The sequence below is a fragment of the Trichosurus vulpecula genome, chromosome 8, assembly GCF_011100635.1.
Source record: "Trichosurus vulpecula isolate mTriVul1 chromosome 8, mTriVul1.pri, whole genome shotgun sequence".
Lineage (NCBI taxonomy): Eukaryota > Metazoa > Chordata > Mammalia > Diprotodontia > Phalangeridae > Trichosurus > Trichosurus vulpecula.
The window spans coordinates 54,329,051-54,347,363 of NC_050580.1; the positions used below are offsets into that span (position 1 = coordinate 54,329,051).

An 18,313-nucleotide genomic window follows, 5' to 3' on the forward strand; every position below is an offset into this window, starting at 1 on the left:
AGATTGATTCTACTTCAGCTCGAGGAGTAAGACAAAAAGGACCAAAAACATTGGAATCAGAAGTGAGGGTGTGGAATAAGAAGTTGTCACTGTGATAGCAAAAGAAAAAACAAGCTTCCTGGGAAGGAGAAAATTTCTTTGAAAGGCTGGTGGGCCTGCCAGGCTGGGACTAACTGACAGTAAAGACTGAAGTAAGTATAGAAGACTAAGGTAGGACATCAGGCCAGATTAGGGGCTAGTCCTCCCATATATGGGAGACCACAGAGGCCAAATTTAAGTGCCCTTAGGACAAGGATTACATATCAGCCTCATAACCCACTTCTATACCCCTTAAGTCACATATTGGACTTGTGCCATTTATAAACCAAAAGGAGAGATTCATTAGCAAGTGTGAATAATGCCACTGGAACGTGTTTATTTATATCACCAAAGTGGGCTCATTAACATTTGTGAAAAATGACCAAATAATGACACCAGAGAGTGTTAAGGAATCAGGAGAATCAGGAGATCCAGGTTCCACTCCCAGCTCTGCCACTAAGCAGGCCCCTTCATTTTCTCCAGTTTCCTCATCTAAAAAAAATGAGGTAGTTGTACTAAGTCATCTCCAAGGTCACTTTCATACAGCTCAAAAATATTCTGCTACTGATCTGAAGTCACTCCAGATGGTTGTGGAGGAGGGTGGGGGGAGCTCATAGAAAACTGTTCATCACCCTTGCACTGGCCAACACAGCATTTCCTTAGCAAAGATCTCGACCAATCAACACTTGACCAACCAATGAGGATTTTATTAAACTGCATGACCATGGTTCTTAACCTAATATGTGGAAACTTGGTTTGTTATTTTTTTTTTAGTATTTTGATGCCTATACTTCGATATAATTGCTTTGTAATCACATGTATTTTATTTTATACAATTAAAAATATTATTCTGAGAAAGGGTCCATAGGTCGGTTTCTCAAGACTTCCAGGGAGTCCATGCCAGTGACCATGTGGATGAGTGAAAAGCGTAGAGATCATACCAGCCTTTCTCCTCAGCCCATCATCCATGTCAACCTTCCATCGTGGCTGAAGCAAGGGAATTAGGCATATGGCTCAAAGGAGCATGAGTCTGATCTCCAAAAACCCTTTAAAACCAAAGCTCCAGCTTTTCACTAGTCATTCCTTAAGGGCTGGACCATATCATAAAATCATAGAATCATAGATTTGGAAGGATCTTTTGAGATCATCTTATCCAATGCCCTCATTTTACAGAAATATAAAAGCTGAGCCCCAGTGAGGTAAAATGATTTGCTCTGAATTACCTGCCTTTTAAACTCTTGAATAAATGTATACATATATATACATATATACATATATGTATATATAATAATATATATACATACATATATACATATATTATTAACTTGGGCATTTATTTTGTGACATATCCAGTTGTATGCCCTACAGGGAAGTGGTAGAACTGAGCCAGGTACTCAGGTCCTAGGACCCCAAGTCTAGCGATCTTGTTACTAAATACCACATTTTCCTTTTAACAAGAACACACTACACAATGCAAGGGATGGTGATGATGCTTGTGGAGATTATATCACAGAATCAGAATCCCAGAATGCGAGGGATGAAAGGGATCTTAGTGGCCATCTAGCCCGACCCATGGCCCAGAAGGAATCGCTGATATAATATCCCCAAGGAGCCATCATCCAGCCCCTGCTCGAATACCTCCAAGGAAAAAGAACTCTACCACATAACAGAGTATGTTATATTTGCATAGTTGTTTGTTTTGTTATGTTTTGCAAAAAGTGCTGTTCCCTCATTATCTTATTTTTATTCTCATAAAATCCCTAGGAGGTAAAGAGGGTAGTTACGGCTCTCGCCATTTCACAGACCACAGAATGTTATGACACAGGTAAAGGGATCACAGAGTTAGTGACGGCCCTCTAACTCTATCTGGCCCTTACACAGTCTAGTATTCCATAGTTCTATGTCTAACTACTTTAATCAGGTTGTAAGCTCCTGAAAGGAAGGGGCTAACTCCATACCTCTTCAAAGTCTCTGGGTCTAAAACAGAAAACTTAAGTACAACTGGTGCTCAGATAGCTGATTGAATTAGTAATTGACCAGAACTTTAATGGAGGCAGCTAGATGTCTCAGTGCATAGAGCACTGGGCCTGGAGTTCAAATTCAGCCTCAGGCACTTACTAACTGTGTGACTCTAGGCAAGTTATTTAACCTTGTTTGCCTCGGTTTCCACATCTGTAAAATGAGCTAGCAAAAGAAAATAGCAAACCACTCTTTGCCAAGAAGACCCCAAATGGGGTCACCAAGAGTCAGACATGATTAACAACAAAAATCTTCTCTCTTGATTTCCAACTCCTTTCAATGGGCCACAAAATAGAATCTTGGAATCCCCAAATTAGAAAGGACCTCAAGTATCACCCGGTGTGACACTGGCACATTCTCCCTTCTGACCTCTGTTTAAGTTTTACCCCATGAATCCTGTCCAGATTCCCCTAATTGTTAATACCTTCTCTCCCTATTCAAATTACCTTGTTCTTACTTATCTGTGTTCATGTTGTATTTCTCTGACCCTAGGAGAACATATTGTGCTCAAAAGCAGGAACTATTTAAAATTTAAAATTGCTCATGTGTCCCCATAATCTAGCAGAGTGCTTTGTTTTCAACTGCTGCTGTTTATTTCATTTCATTTTTGTTAATATCCAAATCACTCTGGTACCTTCATAGCCTGAATCAATCCTCCTTCATATACAGTAGTTATTATTTGGTTGCCGAATCTGAGCAGGAACTCCCATCTACAGCACCCCTGATGGGTCATCCAGGTCTTGGGGGAAGCTCTCTCAAGAGGAGGAACTCATCACCTCTTGAGGAAGTCAATGCTCAGAGGGGGACAACCATTAAAAGAGGCCTCACGTTGTGTTAGGGGGAAAGGGCTAGATTTGGAGTTAGAAAACCAGGGACTGACTCCAGACTCCAGCACTCACTCTATGTGACCATGATTTAAGATAAGTCTTAATTTTGTCAGCCATTAAAAGAGGATGATAGCAATAGTACCCTATCACACAAAGCTCTTATGAGACTCAAGTGACATCACTGCAGGATGGGTTTAGAGCTGGAAGGAACCTTAGAAGCCACTTCTTCCAACCCCCTCATTTTACAGAAGAAGAAACTGAGGCCTATAAAAGTGAAATGATTTGCCCAAGAGAGCATATACAGAATGTTCTGGAAACCTTAAAACCTATATAAATGTCAGTCACTGTTATTAATAGGAAATTTTACCTAACATCAAAGCAAAGTTATCCCTTCCTAACTTCCACCCACTGTTCCTGGCTCTGGCCTCTGAGGTCAAGTGAAACAGAATGCTCTCCTCCATTGGACAGCCCTTCAGATACTTATAAAGCAGTTATCATGTGTCCCCATGCCTCCTCTTCTTCAGGATAGATAGCCTAGGCTCACAAGAAGAAAGGCAGTGACATGGTCAGGGACACTACCCTCTCCATCAGAGTAAACCTGGACAGCACCAGAGAATAGGGGAACTTCTATACGGGTAGGGAGCAAGAGGGAGGCACATGCTGCTGCTTCCTCTCCCCTCCCTCCCTCCCTCTCCCTCTCCCTCTCCTTCTCCCTCTCTCTCTCTCTCTCTCTGTCTCTGTCTCTGTCTCTGTCTCTCTCTGTCTCTCTCTGTCTCTCTCTCCCTCCCTCCCTCCCGCTCTCTTCCCTTTCCCCTTCTCCCCTCTCCCTCTCTCTCTCCCCTCTTCCCCCTTTCCTTTCTCCCTCCCTCCCTCCCCCTTTCCTCTTTCCCTCCCTCCCTCCCTCTCTCCTCTCCCCCCTCCTCTCTTCTTTTTTCTCTTTTCCCTTCCTCTCCTGTCTTTCTCTCTCTGTGTCTCTTTCTGTCTCTCTGTCTCTCTGTCTCTGTCTCTGGCTCTCTGGCTCTCTGTCTCTCTGTCTCTCTCTCTCTCTCTCTCTCTCTCTCTCTCTCTCTCTCTCACACACACACACACACACACACACACACACACAATCATTTTCCAAAAGCCCCACCACACTCCTGTGTGGTGGTTTGAAGCTAACCCACCTCCAGCTTTGATCTCTGCAGCTCTGCTCCGTTGCCATGGAAACATGGCCCACTGCTGCAAGCTCAGAGAAAGCCTGAGCTTGGGAGATTCCCCCCTCCCACCCCCCCAGCCAGGCAGCATGGATAAGAGCCACACACAGTGGGTGTTTTCAGTTGCTGCTGTTTATTTCATTTCATTAATATCCAAATCACTCCGGTACTTTCACAGCCTAACTTAACCCCCCCTTTCCCTGGCCTTTCCATCTTTTACAGACTAAGGGGACCTCTGAAGGCTAACTGGTCCCATCCTATAGTACTGGGTACGGAAGAGGGGGGTAGATGACATATCCTGTGGACTGGATGGAGCCTGCCTTCTACTTTCCAAAGACTACAGTCTTTCCTGGCATGGAAATTAAGACAGCCTGAGAATCCCAAATCTTCCCAAACACAGGCCTTCAGGGAAAGGGCTAAACTCTCAAATTATACAGAAGAAATAGTCCTGAGCTGGGAGCTGGGGAGAAAAAAGATGGCCAGGACACTGTAGAGCAAGACAACCCCAAACACTTATCTTGCCCATTCCATCTCCTCCCTAGTTTCCTGAGCTTTGGAACAGTCTCTGTTCTTAACTCCTTCATAGTTAAGGATTTATAAATAATTGGCACTCAAAACCAGAACCAGAAATATCTTGAAAAGCTACCTTTCCATGGGGCAAAAGAGAAGAGGAGAGATTGGAGAAGGAACTAAGTATGAGAGTTCACTCTGAGGTAGATTGGAGGTAGGGAAGGGGGAGGGAAGGTGAGTCATTAAATATTTACTCCCCTCTTGGAGAAGCTGGAAGAGGGTTTCTGCTGAGCCCAAGCAAACAGAATGAAGTTGGAAATCCAATCTTCTCCACTCCCCACTCTGAGGAATTTTTTGTTAGGGTAAGAATGTGCTTATCACTCACTCCTTTGGTGCCAGGCACAGCTCCGAGCTAGAATCACATGCCTGGCAACAATGATGCATCAATACAAGGGCCCCAGCCGACCAGCTTCTCATCTACTCCCACTGCCTAATCTGCACCAGCGAGAGTTTAGGGGTATCATCCACAATGTAACATTCACTCTCCCTCATGACTCTAGAGTTCAGCACTGAAAGGGATGGGGACAGGAGAGAGAAAGATCTAGAACCACAAGCTAAGAAATTAGGGTTCTGATCTTGTGCTCTGACTTGCATTATGTGACACTCTCTGAGCCTCTGTTTTTTATCTAGGAAATAATTCCAAAATCAATGGGAGGTAAAATGAAATGCAAAAATGAAGAAAAGAAATAATTCCCAAAGTCCTAGGACATCTGGAAGGATCACAGATTGGAGCTGCCAGATTCGTTACAAATATTAGAAGTTAAGGAGATCTAAAGTCCTACTTCTTCTGATTTGGGGCCTAGTAGACAAGGATTAAGTCTGTAAGCAAGAACCAGAAGGACAGACAGGTCCCTAGTCTGGGATTAGTTTATCCCTTAGTTGTAAGCTGTCACATTAGAAAGAGAAAATACTGCTTTCCAAAGTGGGAGCTAGAGAGGGGCTAAGTGTCCTATCTTGGACACTGAACCCCAATATTGTAGGAGATGTAGGAGAGAAAGGTACACAGATAGGAAAGGAAATTCCCCCCATCCTACCCCAGTCTTAGGAAGCAGGATCATCAGAGTCACAGAGTATACCCGATTGGGTAGGGAGCCTGCTCCTGAAAGAGGATAGGTCTTAACTTACACAGGAAAGAGAAGAGAGGGAGGAGACCAAATAGTGCCATCCATAAGAGCTGTCAAAGCTGCATCTTATTGTGGGCGGGGAGGGGGGGGGCGAGGCAATTTTATTTCATTCATGCATTTCACACCTAAATGAGGAGGGTGCATAGTGCAAAGGATCACCAATATTGTTCCTCACTTAACCAGCTGTTCAACCCTGGGCAAGTCACTTCATCTCTCTAGACCTCAAGGGAAATGCAGACAATTACTAAGCTCCAAAATTCTGTGATCCTAGAAATATTTATCAAGAAAGAGCCTACTGTGTGTAGAGCACTGGATAGGCTACAAAGAGATATAATTCACAGTCCTGGCCTTTAAGGAGTCTATGTGGAGAGGCAACGCACACTATTCACATTGCATGTTAAACAACAGCACACAACTTTTAAAAAATACAAATAGAGGATAAATGCCGATGGGATGATAATGGCTACAGGAGCAGAGGGCCGGGAAAGATCTCTATAGCTGGTGTGGTCAGGAAGAATCCGCAAAGGAAGAACTTGAATGGAATTTCTGCCCAATGCCCCCATTCCAAATCTGGCATCAGGATGTGAGACGGCAGAAGCATTTGCTTCTGGAAACCAAGATAGGTTTCCCTACTTGTGTATTTCAAAGCCAAGGAATACAGAGGGTAAAAAGAGGCTTTCATCGATTCATTGCCCCCACCCCCTCCAGGGAAAGGAGGCAAGTCCTGGTTGTCTGCCCCTACGCACCATCACTATTCCCACCATTAGCTATAAAACATGCCAAGAAGAGAGATGGCTTCTTTTGAGGACTTCTCTCTTTCCTTTTCTACCTCAAAAGGCCAGACTGACTCTGAGATCTTCTTATTAATAAAATCAGAACAAAAAAGTGTTCCTGGAGCTGCACCTGTGTCTGCTTCTTGGACAAGAGCCCTGACGGATGAAGATATTTATGCTTTAAGTACAACTGGATGCATATGGCCAATGGTTGGGCCCAGACTTGCCCATTCTTCCCACCCACAGGTCTCCCTTGACTGAGATAAGCTTTCTATCCAGGTATGAACCTGTGCAGATACATTCTCCCACACATGTGCACAATTATACAAATATCTATTTTCACATGAAAAGAAACACAGGTTGACAGCCTTCTGAAACAAGCTCCTACACTCCCTTCATGTAAAGAGATGTTGCTGTTCTATCCACATCCCACCACCACCCACCCTGCCCTGGAAGAGCACATACCCCTAGCATGACTTAGCCATGGACATAAGAAAGAAGTCTTCTTCCTGGAGATCTAGAACTCCTTTCCTGAATAACCTTCCAGCTGAGGTTTGGAAGAAGGGCATGGGGGAGTAGGGAGGAGAAATCGCCAGGTTTGCATCTTTAAAAGCTTTAAGTTCAAGCGCAAGAGAGAAAAATTTCCCTGTTGTTCTCGCCATCAGTGTCACACAAGGGCCCTAATGGTCCAGGGCTTCTCCTGCCCTCCCACCCCTCCAGCTCTCAGAAATGGGAGGGGGAACACTTAACCCCTCATGTGCTGCAGATCTGACAAATTTGAGATCACGGCCTCCCAAGCCAACAAGGGTAGCTCTTGGTCTTCTCTCACCTTTTCTATTGTCTTTCTATGGGTTAATCTTAGAACAAGGGTTCTTAACTCAGTGTCCATGAAATTGTTCTTAAAATATTCAGATAATTATATTTTATTATAATTGATTTTCTTTGTAATTCTATGTATTTTATCTTATGCATTTAAAAACATTATTCTGAGAAGAGGGTCCTAATTTTTCACCAGATGGCCATAGGGATCCATGACACACAAAAAGGCAAAGAACCCCCCTGTCATAGAATAATAGGATTTTAGAGTTAGGAGGGACCTTTAGAGATCAACCAATCTAAGTCCTCCAATTTACAAATGAGGAAATTAAAGACTGGAGGGCAGCTAGGTGGCACAGTGGATAGAGTACTGGGCCTGGAGTCAGGAGGACCTAAGTTCAAATTTAGCCTAAGACACTTTATTAGTTGTATTGACCTGGAACCCTGTTTGCCTCAGTTTCTTCATCTGTAAAATGAGCTGGAGAAGGAAATGGCAAACCACTCCAGTATTTTCTCCAGGAAAATCCCAAATGGGGTCATGAAGAGTTGGACACGACTGAAATGACTTAACAACAATAAACACTGGAGAGTGGAAGTGATTTGTTCAAAGTCACACGACTAGTAACAGGGCTGAAATCTGGTCTGGTCCTTCTAGACCACACTCTTCCTCGTCCCAGTAGGACAAGAGAACATTCAGTCCACTCTGTTTCCTTCCCTGGCTCATACTCTTGGGCACAGGCCAAGAGACATATTCGTATCACCTTTCCTATCTGGTATTTCTGAGAGGTTGGTGCTAGAGTGCTAGAGCACTAGGGTGCTCTCTAGTTAGGGAAATGATTTTAAAACTGGAATGGAAGGAGCGGCTTTTACTTGGTGAGTCTTATCAAATTGAGGAGGAGGCAGACCCACCTGTCCCCCTGCTTTTGTCTCTTCTCAGAACTCACTAAATTCAGTCATAAAACATCAGTGCTGGTTGAGTTCTGAGATCTTTTGACCTGCTCCATCTCACCCACCCACAAGCCCAGAACCATATACAAAGGGAGTCCTCTGGGGCTCAACAATTGTAACTGAGGCCATCTGGTGTTCATTAGACTATTAGAACTGCCACACTGTGTCAATCCCTTGGGGCATCTAGCCCAGGGTTCTAAAGAAAAGTTTGGAGAAGGCTGTAATCATCAACCTAAGGCATAATCCCCAAACATCTGAGTTCCTTTTAATAATACACTATAGATTTGTGATCCATTAATTATCTATGTTTCTAAATTTATAAATATTTTCAGCCCATACCTGCCACCTTAGGGATATCAAATTCCATAAGCTTAGGATATATTGTGTAGACTCTCTCACAGATATTTGAGTATCCATTCTATGACTAGCTAGGGGTTGGTTCCTGTTTGATGTTCTCTGGGTAAAGGCTCTTTATGTCAAACAGAAGGCCCCTCTTCCCTACCCTCCACTCCAGTCATAAGCCATAGTCTTTTTTTATCCACACTTTGTCTTGAAAGAGGAGTAGTTCACTAAGTTCTTAATTCTAGGCACAGAGGGCCTTTAGCTGCCCTCCACTATGAAAGCTAATGGCAAGATCTTTAAACTTTGACTCAGTAGACCTAAATTCCAGTTTGAGCCCTGGCCCTTCCTAGCGACGGAATCTTGGACACATCACGTAGCAATCAGATGCTCAATTTCTTCATTTGTAAAATGGGATAATAACATTTAACTTTACCTACCTTGCAGGGGTTGTTGTGGGGACTAAATCAGATAATGTGTTAAAGACTAAGAATAATAGCCCACACTTCTATAGAGGCTTCCAAAGCGCTTCTTTGACAATGATCCTGAGAGGTAGGTAGTGAAAGTATTGTTATCCACATTTATAGATGAGGAAACTGAGGCTCATAGAGCTTAGAAGGTTTGCTCCGGATCATACAGCTAGCAGAGTTAATAGAGGATCCAGGAGTCTCTCCTGGCTCCAAACCCAGCAGGTTCCAAAAGTACACTCTGTCAGCCAGAAAGTACTATATCATAATTACTATTACTATTCCTCAACTAGGCCCATCTGGTCTTAGGCAACATTAAAAGAAGCCTAACAGCCAGGATTAGGGAAGTAATAGTCCCTGAGAAGACCATAGCTGAGTAATTGTGCTCAGGTCTGGACACTGCATTTTAGGGAGAATATTGATAAGCTGAAGAGTATCCAGAGGAAGACAGCAAGAATGGACCTTGAGATGATGATGACAATGGTGTCATCATTGTAGTTAGCACTGACATAGAGATTTAAGGTTTGCAAAGCACTTAACATACATCACCTCATTTGATCCTCATAATATAACTATGTGAGATAGGTGATATTATAATCATCATTTTATAATAGAGGTAAGAGCCACAGAGAAAGTGACCTCCCTAGGGTCACACAGATAGAAAGTGTCAGAGACAGGACTCTGATTCTAGTCTTCCTGACTCCATACCCAGTGCTTTCTTCCCAACACCACCAACAAGCCTCATGAGGGTTAACTGAAGGAACTGGGGATGTTCAGCCTGAAGAGGGGACTCTTTGGAAACTAATAGTCGTCTTGAAGGGCTGTTGTTCTGTTTCCCCACAGGAGGTAAGATTAGAAACAATAGGTGGAAGCTGGAGAGAAGTAGATTTAGGTTGGAATAAATGGCCTCTTCCTTTTCGCAAACCACTAGAGCTAGCCATTCAATGGGAGTATCTCTCAGGCTCTGGTTTAGGGAATGGACTTTGACCTCCACTACCTTTCTCATTTTCACTAAGGTTTCAACTAGGATTTCCTGAGAAGCAGGCAAAAGAGGAATTTAATTAAAATAGAGGAGTTACGAAAAGAGGCAACCACAAGGTCTTTCTAGCCACGGTCCTAAAAAACTCCATTCTGATGAGAATGCTGTGTAATGGGCCTGTTTCTGCTTAAATTGCCATCAGATGCCATTGGTGCTTGAAAATCTCTGGTCAAGTCCAGTTTAGGTTCTTAACATCAGAATAATTGGGGGCTGCTGGGGGGAGGTGTCCAGCTTCTTAGAAGCCAGGGTTACTGCAGGGATGGACAGATCAAGGTTAGTGAACCAGACAGATCCCTGGCTTCTTTCTTAATTGACTTGGACATTAAATTTATCCACCATTGGCAGCAGAGCATTAAGAGTTATAGGGAGAAAAAAGAAAGAAAAAGTTACAAAAATCGTTCCTACATGGTAAGTGGTAATACTAAATACAGAATAGTTCTATTACGGGGAGAAGATTTAACCATCTGATAAATGCCACTGTCCATCTCATCCCAGACTATCCTGAGCTCCTCTTAGAGGAACAAGCATGTATTACATGCCAAATATGTGCCAAGTGCTTGATGAATAGTGTCATTTGATCCTTACAACAACCCTGAGAGGTGGGTGCTATTGTTAACCCCATTTTACAGTTAGGGAAACTGAGGCAAACAGAGGTTAAGTGACCGGCTCAGAGCCAAACACCTAGTAGATGGCTGAGGCTGGATTTGAACTCAGGTCTCAGTCAGCTCAGGCCACATGATCTCATCCCAGTCCCTTGAAATCCCAAATGAGGTCATTTCTTGTTTCCCCTGGACTCCCTCATACTTACTAAAAGCCCTCTCTCCACAAACTCCTCCAACCTATGTATCTTCCTCCATTCTGACTCTAGACTCCTTTAATCTGACTCCATGAAATTTTCCATCCCAGGCTTCTTCCATTTTATTCATTAGCACCTCTTTAATATAAGCTCCCTCTGTCCTATTCCCCAAGACCTCTCCTCTACCTATCCTTCTTCCTCCACCCCACAATACCCTACTATAGTGCAAAAGAAGGGAAACCCATTTCTGTGGCTAACATTTCTAAGGACAGGGCTAAGGTCCAGACTCATCACATCTATTATCTATGCTCAACCACCATTAAAAGAAGGAATTTCTATCTCCTATGAGAAGTAAATACATTTTCAAAACAGGACCAGTTTCCAGGAGGCCACAGATACCCAAGGTCAATATTGGAATAAAGTTCATTGTTACCAGACCCAGTTTGGATTGACTATCTGCCTTCACAGCAGGCACTGGTTTTCAGAGTAGATAAAGGAAGCAGCACTGGCTGCAATGGTAGCATACTTCAGCTTTCCTGCAGAATCTGCCAACAGATCCCAAGGGATCAATTCCCCACCCCTTTCCTCTAGCAGCTAAGGAAGCCTCTGTTCTCACTGCCAGGGCCTGGCACCTGGTATGTGATGAAGCTTTAAAAGGACCTCCTGCCCTGAAGAGATGATTTAAGACCACCCAAATTGGTATGTACTCTACAGCTTCCATCAGGCAGGATCCCAAAGGATTTCAAATGTAGAACCTGTCTTCTGATAGATGCAGGAAAATGGTGGGGAAAGGATTAGGGGTTTGTGTGAAGTAAGGGCCAAGTGATTAATCATCTGTTCCTATCAACTGACCTGGTAGGTGGGAGAAGGTAAAAAGCAAGGATATCCTGCAAGCTTGTTCAAAAAACTATTACGATTTTGATTACCTACCCCATGCATCTACCAGTACCCCTATTCCCCCTAACTCCTCTGACCTCCACAGATTTCATCTCAGAGGGGAAGGTTCCCAGAGAGGTCGTGAGTGAGGCTCTGGGCACAGTGACACATGGTTTTTGGATCACACCATCCTACCGTCCGCCCCCTCACTGGGCAGGCTGTTTTCAGTGCAGTAATAGGAGATTGCAGCTAATATACCCTCTCTGTTCAGGTAATAGTAACTGAGTGGGGAAAGTAGAGACGACCTGACTTTGGCTCCTCAGTTCTCTCTGTAGACCCAGTCTCAGGCAACGAAAAACACAAAGACCACTGCTCCAGTTAAACACAGGGCCCCAGAATTTAGCCCGGGCTGATTGGCAGCTGTCACATAATCCCGCTCCAGAACTCTATCTATTGGGCTTTCTTAAAACCTGTAATCTCAGGCCTCTCGCATTCTACAGCAGGATGTCGTACGTATGTACGTGTGTACTCCTGTGTTTTAAAACATATTTCAAACCAAATTGCAGATGAGCGGTATTTATTAAGGGGAGAAGGTGGAGAAATGTGTTTTCATGCTTATTCTCCTAAACTGATTCCAACTAGAAGGCCTGAAGAACGCAACAGCCAAAGGGCCAGAATGCCAAATTTGGCACTTGACCCACTGTTTGTGGGTCAGTTTCATGGGATTATATCTTCTCCTTCAGAGTCCTCCCAGTTTCAAGGTCCCAGACATTCACTCCTATCTCCTTCCTACAACCTCAGGTTCCACGGAGAAGGCACTTCTGGGAAAACTGCCCTCTCTCATTTCCTCTTTGATCTACAGGTGCCAGTAAACAAAGTGCTGCATCAACACTGGCCCAGGAGCCTGTCTGCACAATCCCTGCAACTTCCTCCCCACCCCCAGCCCCTCCTTCACTGCAAAGCCCTGACCAAGGGGAAACTGGGGATTGAGGAGAGTGTAGAAAAAAAGGATCTCCCCTCTCTCCTCCAGTCTGCTCCAGTCCAAGCAGGCCCTCGGTTTGCAAGCCCTTTCCCAAACCCAATCCTCTTACTCTGACTCCAATTTTGTCCTTTATCTGAGCCTGGTTTCCTCATCAAAGATATAAAATCAGGCCCATGGATGTCACCTACCTACATTAGGGCCTGAGCAAAGGAGCCCAGGATGGCCCAGGGAAGTTTCCCTTCCCCCCCACATTTTCAACCCCATTCCCTTATCCTAGCTGTTCCAGTGAACAAGGATTACCTCTCCCTCCAGCCCCCTAGCCAAACAGGGGTTACGAACAGAACAGACCCCCTCTGGCCCTTCTTACTTCTATTTGAGCAAAGTCTCAGCCATTTGAGGGGCTGGAAGGTACAACGCAGGGTCTGAGGTTGGGCATTCAGGAAAGGGCAGGAAACTACGACTTCACAAAAGAAGTAGGGGAGAGAGACCTTATTGAAGAAGAGACAATCTTCTTTCCTCTGCCCTCTACGACCACCCCCATTTCTACTGTCCCTCCTGAAAAGGAAAATAGTTCTCCATCCTTATTTGGGAAGATGAGGAAAGACCTTCCCGTGGTCTCTTCCCCATTGTCCCCTTCCTCTAACCCTAAATGGCCCCAAGGACTGGCCCCACCCCTCCCACCGGTGTCCTCTTGTGCCCGAGATCCCGGGCCCCCCACCCCCAAGGGGCTGAATCTCTGGGGTTCTCCGGGATGGGAGCGAGGGGCCGGCGCCGGGTCTTCCCACCTCCCTCCCCTTCGAGAAGAGTAAGGGTGAGGGTCACCCCCAGCCCCGCGGGGGCTGAGGAGCTGCGGCGGTGGTGGCGGCGGCGAGCTGGCAGCTTGGCAAGAGCTTCGGGTGTATGTTGTTTACTCTCACTGCCGAGGCAATTAAGAGGCTCTGCCGTGAAAGCTGCTGGCTGCAACACGCCACCGCCGCTCCCTGGCTCCCGGCTCCCTGGCTCCCGGCTGCCAGCCTCCCGGCCGCTCTGCACCAAACCCCCCTCCCAATGTCCGGTGCCTCGGGCCGCCTTCACTGCTGCAAAACCTTAAGCCACTCTACAAGCCTACTCCCATCGCCCAGCTTTAGGCCGGTGCACCTGAAATCCCCATCCCCTGGGAGCCGGCTCCCCCGCTCCAGGACGGCTACAGCCGGGCGCCGGGCAGGGCCCTCACCTTCCAGCTCATCCCGGCTGGTCCAGGATTCTCTCCTCTCTACCCCACCCCACTCCACTCCACCCCACTCTACCCCACATCAGTCCCACGCCGCCGCGGGGCTGCGGCTCTGCAGACTCACGTCTCGGAAGCGGTTCCAGTGCTTGATCTTGCCGCTATACTGAGAGATGGACGACAGCCATTGCTCATCCTCCATGAAATTGCCAGGGGTCTCGCCATCCTTGACCCCCTTAGGATCCCCCTCCGCCGAGCTGGGTGCAGGGGCGGCAATGAGCAGAAGGGGCAGCAGCAGCAGCCGCAGCCCAAAGCCCCCAGCGCTCATCTTTGATCCGGATTGGGGTTGGTTAGTCTTTGTGGGTTTTTGTTTTTTTAAATTTTCTTTGCCTTAATTTCCTTCCCTCTCCCACCACAATGCAGCCTCAGGTCTTCTTCTCTCCTCCTCCTTTACCACTGAAATGATTGGGGAAAGAGATGGATGGTGGGTCCTAGATGAAATGTGACCTGATTAGGAGATGCACTTGTCTGAAAACCCCCAGAGCTGGAAGCAGAAAGGCAAAGAGAATCAGAGGCTGCGCCAGGAGGGGCTGTGTCTGTAACTGTAGCATCAGCATCATGTTTGACATCATCATACCTGGCTTGAGGAAAAAAGGGTGGGGGGAGGGAGGAAAGGGAGAGAGGGGAAGAGAAACTGCGAGACTGAGATAGTGAGACAGAGAACTACAGGCTGTGATTTCCAAGCAAATGGCCAGATCAGAAAACCAAACCTGAACAACATTTCAGCCCAACAGAGCTCACAAATGGAGTTGAAAACACGGGAATCCAAGTTCCATGGAGGGCACTGCCCTGACCTAACAAGGATTAGAGGCTTCCGGGAAGGACAAAGGGGAGGAGGGTGCAAGGCCCATCTTCCTAGCAAGTAAGGGATTCTGGAAGAAACATAGGGGTTTCTAGACCTTGTAAAACCAAGAGCAGCTGTCTAAAAGGGTATTCCATTGCAGTTCTCCATCTTTTCTCTTTTTCTCCACTTCACCCCAAGTCCAGACTTCTAAGACTAGAGCTGTCTCTAGGACAGGTAAGCCTCAGCACTGTCCCTGGGTATGGCAGCTGGGTTCAACTAAATTATGGTAATGGGTGACTCCATTAAGACAAAAGGAGTCTAAGAACTGGTTGTTGATCTTCAGACTCAAATGCCCTTTTCAAGGAACAAGGGCTAGAAACTGAATGGATGGAAAACAGGGGCAGATGTCCTCCCTTCCCAAGCAGCTGTTTGGGGACTATTAGTCCTTTTGTCAGCTCTCACCAAGACAATTCTAAAAGGCAAACCTGCCCACTTCACATGCCAAGAGGCTGCAACCTTGGTATTCTGGATGGTCTGATTTCCTCATTGTCCCCATTGGACTTCACCTCAAACTGAACTTAGTGAACCATTAATTTAGGGAAGGGGGAGAGCTTAAGCATATTCTGTTATTTTTCTTTCAAAAAGGAAAATCTAAAGATCGATCAATTTTATATATGTGTGTATATATATATATGCATACACACATACATATATATTTCATTTATTTACTTGTTATGGCCCCTGTAAATTGCTTGTTGGAATCTGGGAAAATAGGAATCTAAGCACTATCTCAGGATCAGAAGAGGAATAAGGTGATGTTTACAATACAAATAAATTATAAAAGGAAGCTGATAAATCTAGCAGCATAAAACATGTTAAATCTCAGGACTCAATTATATTTTCATTCAAATTTAACTGCCATTATGACATGAAAAAAAAATTTGAACAGAACTGACAAACATGATCTCAATCTTTGGAAAGTGGAAAAAACACAGATTAAGATTTTTACCTTTAGCCTGGGTTTGGTCTGCTTGGGAATTAAATATGAATACTTCAGTGGTCTGGACTGGAGTTCCATTGGGAAAGCAGAAAACAATAGATCCATTTCTGAATTTTTTTTTTGTCAATTTAATTAAAAGGTGGTACTGGATTAAGGGTTTTAGGCATTGATGCCTTCATCTAACCCCAACTAAAGAAGTCATACTCTGTCTTGGAGGAGAAGGAGAGGACTGTGAATCCACACAATCCTTGAGATCACTGAGCCGCTCCACTCCTATCAGTGGCCTTGCTTTTCAGTAAGGAATACTAAACCCATTTCTGTATACGACAGCTCCCCAACTATTAAACTGCTAACATACCAGACTGAATTTGAGATGGTAATTCTAGATGTCACAGCTCTTCTCCTTAAATGAAACCTCTTTCCAGAATGGGGTAAGGAGCAAGTCCAGTTGTGGGTCTGGAAAGGCCAACAGAAATTTAGGTCCAGGTACTCAAAGGCCATAAAATATTTCCCACAATCTTCTGCATAGATCTGTAATGATGACCTCTCTTTTAAAGGGCCTTTAAGCTAAATCAATATGAGTTCTGTGCTGAAAGCAAGTAAATGAACAAGGTCTTTAAATAAGCCAGAACCCAAGCTGTAAGAGAAAAGAGGTTTCATTTTTCCAGACTGGTTTGGAATTGGGGGTGGAGGGGAGAAGATGACACAGAATGAGTGACAGAAAGCCTTGCAAATGGCTAATAGTTTGGTTCCAAAAGGAAGCAAATTTGACCACATTTTCAAAACTTGCTCAGTTGTTACCATTTCCGGTTTTTACAATTTACCTGAATGTTTAACTGGGAACTTCACCAAAGCATCTGGTACCCTTTTCAGGTACTCCTGGAACAAGGAGTATGAGACTAAATTTGAACCAGGTTTAATAAAATTTCTACACAATTTCAAATGAAGCAAAATAATAAAACTTTACAATGAAACCTGGTCAAGAAAAGAAAAATATACTAGAGCCCATGTTCAAGATATTGATCACTATCTATGAAGAATACCAATTAAGTACTTACCAAGGATATTATTTCATGGACATTATCAAAGAACCTCTGGGAAATCCCCAATATACTGCAACACCATATCTCATGACCTTCAAGATTAGTGATAGATTTCTCTAAACTTTTTGTGGTCAGTTTGGTCCTGGAATTGTGGGCAAAGTCAGTGATTCAGAACACAAAATTGTACTTTAAACAATTTATTCACATCTCCACAGAGTATGAATTACAAGGTCACAATGCTAATAGGGAAGTGAGGTCATATACAAAACACCAACCTCTTCAAACTAAGTCATAATCTGATGAGAAGAGGACCTCTGAATCTGGAACACACATTTTTGGCATCCTCCACAAAGATGCTTTGGGAGCTTCTTTATGTCACTACTTTAAAAACAAAAAACAAATCCTTGTCAAAACTCCCAGTCACTTTCCTTTCTGAAGTATGAGCTCTATTTGCTATTCTCAAAGGAATGCTGGCTTATTAATGCTCCTTCTAAAGGAAAAGTGGATTAACAACCTTCTAGAAGGGAACTGCAAAGACAAAAACTGTATAGTGTTTTGCTGGGATTTTAGCATTTACTATAATTTCTCTAATGACGTATATTTTAGGTCAATGACTAAAGCCTAGGAACATTATTCCACATTGTTCATACCTGACATATAATTTAACAGCTTAAGAATTTTGAAAAGGTCTTTACCAACTAGATAACAGGCTGAGGATAAGGGTGGGTAGGGAATAAACAGGAATATTTGTTAAGAAAGAACACAAGAGGACAAGATTGGTGCTAGGATAAAGGAAATGAACTCTAAACTAAGCCTAACTAATCAATCAGTACTATCCCTCCAGTTGAGTTACTATCTTCATATGCCATCTAAGTAGTGATGAAGGAATAATCTGTGTTTAGGTAAAATCTAAATTTAATACAAAAATGAATGTTATGAAAACCAAGTCCTTTGCTAAATGGGGACGGGAAGAGAAAAAACGAAATAGTCCATGTAGAGACTGGACCACAGAGCTCCTGGATAATAACTAACATTTAAGTAGCACTTACTATGTACCAGATACTGTGGATGAAAGCATTTTTAATATTAGTTTTATTTTTTATATTTTTAAGGTGTTTTATTTTTTTCCCCAGTTACATGTAAAGACAATTTTTAACATTCATTTTTTAAAACTTTTGAGTTCCAAATTATCTCTCTCCCTCTCTCGCCTACCCCCTCCCAGAGATGGTAAGCAATCTGATACAGGTTATAAATATTCAATGCTGCAAAACATATCACCATATTAATCATGTTGTGAAAGAAGACAAAGACCCAAAGAAAAATAAACATACAAAAAAATATAGCAAGTGAAAAATAGTATGCTTCAATCTAC

At 44.0% G+C, this 18,313-nt stretch overlaps 1 protein-coding gene across 1 annotated transcript in view; it reads right to left on the minus strand.

The window, feature by feature from the left end:
- The window catches only part of SPOCK2 (SPARC (osteonectin), cwcv and kazal like domains proteoglycan 2), a 33,115-nt gene extending 18,678 nt beyond the window's left edge, over window positions 1-14,437 (minus strand). The window contains exon 1 of the mRNA XM_036736164.1: window positions 14,182-14,437. Within this exon, the coding sequence (XP_036592059.1) occupies window positions 14,182-14,382 (201 nt within the window). The 5' untranslated portion in view covers window positions 14,383-14,437. The remainder of the gene's footprint in view (window positions 1-14,181) is intronic.
- Window positions 14,438-18,313: the final 3,876 nt, after the last annotated feature.